Genomic DNA, 6324 nt, shown 5'->3' with positions numbered 1-6324 from the left:
GTTTATACAAAGCATTTATTTTATACACATTTACCTACAAAATATACAACGGTTAAAAACGATGGACGGGCGGTAGAATTGCTGGAAGGATCGCAGAGGATCAATGTCGATGCCCAATGGTCAGTCTGGCCATGGGCTGCCTCAAGCCAGCCCACCCCCAGAAAAAGAAGCTGCAACAGCTGTGCAGTTTTAACCAACTGAGAGCTTGAGAAGTTAAAAGGCACCTTAAACAACTTCAGCTCTTAAAACTCTTTGCCAGCTGAGCTATCCAAAAAGTCAGTTATGCAGGTATGCAGGTAACATCCACGCCCCACTTTTAACACTTGAAATAATGCATCCTTACCGTACTGTGGCACTGTTTTTCTTCAATAAATCTGAAGTTACACATTTGCAATACTAGTTTCATATTCAGACTAATCACAACCTAAATGTCACTTCGCGTGGCCTTGTGAATCAAGATACAGTACAGTCTTACAATCAGGAAGATGCAAGCGTATTTAAGACAATTTTTCAAAGATTAAAGTCTTCTTAAAATAGCAGTGCTGTGAATCAGATGAATGAGCTACAGGTGACCACAAGGAAAGTGGCTGGTGCATTATACACATATACACACAACTTGACAAATGTGATCCTCAAGATAGTTGCAAAGTTCTTAAATATTAAGACCAGTTCTCCCCAGCACAGTCTCTGCAAGCCTCTTAACCAGTTCCAGAAACAGCGACCAGATGAGGACAGCTGTAATGAGTAAGTGTGCTCATAAAACATCCCGGGAATGGTGTGTGTTCTTTTCAATACTGCTCATGAGACAACTAAATTCAGATAGCAATTTTTTTTTCTCCTGAACATCGGTGTTAATCTGCTATTTACAATAGCTTACAAATACAACACAAATGAGGTTTGGTTTTCAAGTTCAACTTCATAACCAATTTCCATACTTTGCCTGTATGTTCTCTTCTAGCTGAAGTAAAAAAGTGACATTAATACTGAAAAATAGGTAATCAGAAGTAGCAAAAGCACTGATATGATAACAAAGAATTTGGATAAATAGTCAAGAAAGTAATATTGCACACTTTCACTGTCAACTGTGTAAGACTTTCATTACTAGGCAGTGACAACCAGTCCTGTTTGGTGGTGGGTTTTTTTTGCTGTCATACTACCTTAAACAAAAAACAAAAGGTCATTTTTGGTTTCCATGGCAGTGGAAAAAACTGAAGGAAGACAGCCCTTATTGAACATGAGGCCTAGGTTTCAAAATTAATTTTCCAGTCTGCAAGACAAAAAAAATGAAAAAGTTTAGACCTTGAAAGCTGAGTCTAACAATGCACTTCAAGCTCAATTTTATAGGCTAAGTTTAAAATAACAATGAAACAACTAAATATCCTATATTCCAATTTTACACGTATCCACACAATTTGATAAGGTGTGTACAAGTGCTGCTTAGAAGAAGACAATCTTAAAAGAGATGTAGAGAATGAACTACTAACACTTACATCATCACAGGACATATTATATTCTGCCAAAACAGTTCGACATCGAGCTGCTATGCTGTGTGGACTGTGTCAAGGAAAGCAGCTAACTGAAGACACAATAGTAACATATGCTAATGCACTAGCTAATGACTAAAGTACTTAACTTGAAAAAACATGATCAAAGGATACATTGATGGTGCCACCACTCTTTTATGTATTCCAGCAAAGAACAAGCCTATTAGAGTAATACAGCTAATTGTGAAAAATGGGTGATTCCAAAGTGATGTGAAAAATGACACCTAGGAAATAAATCTGATTAGTTTTACCATACACTTGCTACACACAGACAGAAAGCTGCTGTCTAGTTCACTGAATAATAAAAATACTGCTCTTAGTCATTTCTACATACTTGTGGACAGTTCTTTAGATACACATTTAAGTGGCAGTATTTTGATAGGCATGATCTGAAGACATAGCACATAACTAGTCCAGTCCAGACAGCCTGAGCACTAGAAGTGATCTCCGAGACGCCTGGGAGAACAGCCTTCAGCCTTGTGACTTTCAGGATACCACAGCACATAGCTATAACACCAGGCTATGAGGCAGATGGCATTCAGGGCTAGCATGACCTTTACCTTTTGTGTCTCTGGGTCTATTAACCAGTTCCAAGCACCAGTTGCTGTGCAGACTGATACCACTATCAGAATCACTGATAAAAGAAAGAACAAGAATGTGAGTATCATATTTTACTCCTATCAAAGCAGTATTTTTTTTCCCCAACAGTGGTTCTTATGCAGTTATTTCTTCACCCATATCTAAGGGAGAAAAAAACCTCTCCTTGGAAGGTAGAAATGAAAATATATAAACTTCTACTGTTTTTAACAGCAGAGATTCTGTACAAGTTTCCTACATGGGTACAAAAACCTAATTTTATTTCAAGTAAAAGCGTCCTAATGCTCTGAAGAAACAACACTTCCTAAAACAACACAGCTAGCAAAACTGTTAGAATACCAGAATTGAGAGTTGTACCAAATATTCAGGATGGTATTTCAGCTTATGCATTGTGAACAGAAATGTAGCACCATTAAATGGCAGATGAGAATTAAAGCTTCTATCCTGCTAGCTCCTCTAAAACAAAGCCTGAAGAATTGGCACCAGTAGTTTCAGTGGCACAGTTAAGTCATACTGTACTCCCCTCCAATCTTAACCAACACATTTAGCAAGGAAAGTAGACAAAGGAAAAAAAACTTACATAGGAGCCAAAAAACAAAACAAAACCAGAATGGCTTCAGAAGAATGATCAACGTACTGTAAATGAAAAATGCTAGGCAGAAACTATATCAACATGAGACACTAGTTTGATTTTGAGAGACTATAAAGGGCTGGAGAACAGTAGGTGATGAAAAAAACAGAACAAGGACAGAGTAGAGAAAGCTTGTGTTCCATTGCACATTCATAAAGCTCTTTTACCATGATAAACAAAGAACAAAAAACAACACAAAAACATAACCTAGAGTTGGACATTCCTTACTGATGATAAAAAGTTAAAACAAAACATGAAAACAGTAACAAGTTCATTTTTTAAAAGAAATTTGGAAAAGATCTGCCTAAAGCATAAACTTCTTTTCTGTATGAGTACTTCTTTTGCAGGTTAAAAGGAGAAAAAACATAGCATAGAGATAACATAGAGATAAATACCCTCAGCATACAGTAAAAAGACACTCATATGAATTATGAAACTAATAAAACTGTTTGGGTATGGAAACTTTAGAATCTTCAAAGCAAAAAGCAGTCTATTTCCACTATGGACTACTGACCAAAAATTGGCAGCACATCTAGGGAATGTTCTGCTTCCCTCCTCTCCCATTTCAAACTTTTCTGTTAGAACAGATGAGTATCTATTCTGCTCTTCAATCTGCTTCAGGACCCATTCCTATAATTTCTTCACCTTCACTTTTAAGGACTATCTAACCTAGCCTTGTTTGATTCCAGAAACCGGTGTGTCCGGCTGGGCAGTAAGAGCTTTCAGAAAACAAACAAAAAAGCATAACAACAAAAAGGAACCCAGCAACAAACAAAAACAAAACAGAAAAAACCTACAACACATTAATATCCCAACTCTTCGCAGAATAATTCAGCCTTGAGCTCATTCTATCTTGAAATCTGGCTAGAGTGTTGGTTTTTAAAAAAGTATATACTTGGACAACTATCCAAGACATTCTGCACGTAAGACACAAACTCATCCCTTCCATTGATACATTTTGTCAAATTTGTGTTCAACAGTGGTGGGAATGCTCAATGGGAGCCAGGACATGGCTTTTCTCAACAATAACCAAGCAGGCGTTACACTGTAACTCGAGGTGAGCACACTACTGCCCTGTTGCAGAGCGTGAGAGTGCATACACAACACAGAAACTGTAAAAAGATCATACAGTAGAGATGGTTGCCTGAGCAAGCACAAATCAAAGATTCATACCGGTAAATCTAAAAAGCATATAAGAGAATCCTATTTATCCCATGGAACAGCAAACTTACTTCTCCAACGTCCTGTAGCTGGTTGCAAACACGCAATATATTCAGTTAGCCTTCTTTCAAAAGCTTTGAGATCTGAGAAAGATAATGTTGTAAGCAAAATTAGATCTTCACCTGCTTAGTCATACTGTGATATAAAAGATAGGAGGAATTTGCCTTTTTCTCCAGCACACACCACTTTCTTAAACAGAAGAAAACAGATGAACTCATCACGTAGATTAAGTAGAAGCAAAATCAGAATAACTCCAGTCAACTGTAGAAGAGCAACGATGACGCTATACTAAACACAAGAAATACTTCTGCTTACAGAAAACAAAAATGATTAAGAACTGGAAGTATTTTAGACAGCTTAAAAAATAGCTAGATTTAGAATAGCTTAAACAGCCCCTTCACACACAAACTGATAACACATTTTAGAGATTAATTATATCAATAAGCCTTATTGATATATCAGTGGGAAAAAAATAACAGAGGTTGGCTATTTGCCAGCTATTCAATGACTACTTGTTGCAGCATAGATTTGATGATTTCATTTTGTAGGAAACTTAATGCCATATGTCATGCAGAGAGATACAAATATATACATACATGAGCACCAAACACTAGTTCAGTAATCTCACTACAATTTTTTTCCCCCTCTAAATAGATTCCTCTCCTTATTGCCACTGTTGGCTCAAGATCTTTTTATTTAAATTACTGTTAAAAGATGAACAGCTCTTCTGTTCAAACTCCTAATCTGTGTAAAGCCCTCACCAACCACCACTTGTCAAGGAGCTGTTTCACCCCAAGCCTGTATTAGATGCAATCCTCTGTTCAACAAGGTCAGTGTTTGACAGCATTCAGTCAAGCTTAGAATTCTACTCAAAGTTAAACTTTAGAAGAAACATAGAATTTCAGCTGAAGTGTTTCAGTTAACATCACTCTGAAAATCCTTCCCTTCAACTTGCAGCTATTGCTAAGTTATTTAAACTATCATAAAGCAATTAGATAATAAGGAAAAAAGAAAAGATATTATAATAATTGCTACTAACACACTTTTTTTAGTTTAAGCTTACTCCCAAGAAGTGTGCAGAGAGTTCATGGCATTAGATGAAAGTGCCCTGTCTGCAGCCACAGAACAGCTAACTGTGCTAATTGATGCCAACAGCTACAGCCAGTCTAGCAATTACAGCTAATGGCCGGGGCTCCCTGAGCAGCACTAAGCTGTGCACCAGGCACTGCAGCACGGAGGACATCGCAGGAAACCTGCTCCAAGCGTGCTGTCAGCAAGAGCTTAGAGAAAGGGCATCCTATAGGCACAGGGGCAAGCGGGCGACACCTCTGCTCCCAACAAAATACCTGTGTTACACAGACAAAACTAGAATAACAGAAAGCCACCGAGATTTCAGAAAACAGACACTTAACGCTACAGCTTTGTTTATTTTGGGGGCCCACCCTGTAAGAGCAGCCCCCGAACAGGGCCGCACCGCCCAACGGCCATTTATTGGCACCCACTGCTGCCGCTCACCTGATACACAGCCCTGATTTTCAGCGAGGCAGTGAAGCGAAGGCCCGGCAGCGCACACGGCTTTCAGCGAGCACAACGCGACCCCGAGCCGCCCGGGCAGGGCCTATCTACGGGACCCGTTAAACCCGGCAGCGTCAAGGACGGCTGGGGAAGGGCTGCAGCCCACCCTACGCCCAGGGCAGAGCCTCGAGGATCAGTGCTGCTGTACTCACCCTCCGCCTGCTCCAGTGAGTTCATAGCGGGCGGGCACAGGGCGGAAGACAAGCAGCACCAGCCCGGCCCAGCTCCCACCTCACCCCGCTAAAACCGGCAGACCAGGCCCACCCCGCCCCGCGCTCAGCCACGCCCCCAGAACAACGCCGCACCTTATTGGGCAGCAGCACACTTGCCACGCCCTCCTCAGCAAGCGCGGCTCTCATTGGTCACCGGGGAGGAAAGGGGGCGTGGTTTGGCCGTGCGTGGGTCAGTGGCGATGTGGTGTGTGGTGGCTGTCGGGCTCGGTGTGACGCGCGCCCGTAAGCGGCGGCTGGGCTATGGCTTGGCTTATCGCCTCTCTTCTTTTGGGTACGGGCGTAAAACCCGAGGCCCTGCTCTTGAGGAATAAAAATGTGAAAAGAGCCTCTGGATGAGGCGCGGCAGCAGAACGTCCGCCGCGCAGTTCCGGCCCCACCTACGGGCGCGGGGCCGCATCGCACCGCTATGCGGGGACAGCGGCGGCCCGCTGTGCTTTCGGGGCGGTACGTAGCACTCACGGCGCTATTTTTGTTTTTCTGGTAGGTTGTAAGCGTCCCCTTTGAAGCCCCGAGACCGCTCGGT

General features: G+C 41.6%; 2 protein-coding genes across 2 annotated transcripts in view; both read right to left on the bottom strand.

Annotated features, from left to right (window-relative positions):
• The window catches only part of ADCY7 (adenylate cyclase 7), a 271483-nt gene that overhangs the window by 121191 nt on the left and 143968 nt on the right, over positions 1-6324 (bottom strand). The gene's annotated exons all lie outside the window — the stretch shown is intronic.
• CNEP1R1 (CTD nuclear envelope phosphatase 1 regulatory subunit 1) lies at positions 833-5798 on the bottom strand. The gene is made up of 6 exons (XM_065733263.1): positions 5721-5798; positions 4005-4076; positions 2105-2178; positions 1659-1768; positions 1491-1545; positions 833-1267 (listed from the first exon to the last, which is right to left on the bottom strand). Exons 1-6 carry the CDS (start codon positions 5743-5745, stop codon positions 1226-1228), a joined length of 378 nt encoding a protein of 125 aa, XP_065589335.1. The 5' UTR covers positions 5746-5798; the 3' UTR covers positions 833-1225.

This window comes from Cyrtonyx montezumae, unplaced genomic scaffold, assembly GCF_038088225.1.
Source record: "Cyrtonyx montezumae isolate F1298 unplaced genomic scaffold, pur_monq_1.0 scaffold_17, whole genome shotgun sequence".
Classification (NCBI taxonomy): domain Eukaryota; kingdom Metazoa; phylum Chordata; class Aves; order Galliformes; family Odontophoridae; genus Cyrtonyx; species Cyrtonyx montezumae.
Note: the sequence above shows the minus strand (reverse complement) of the source record. Positions and strands in the feature narration are given on the sequence as shown.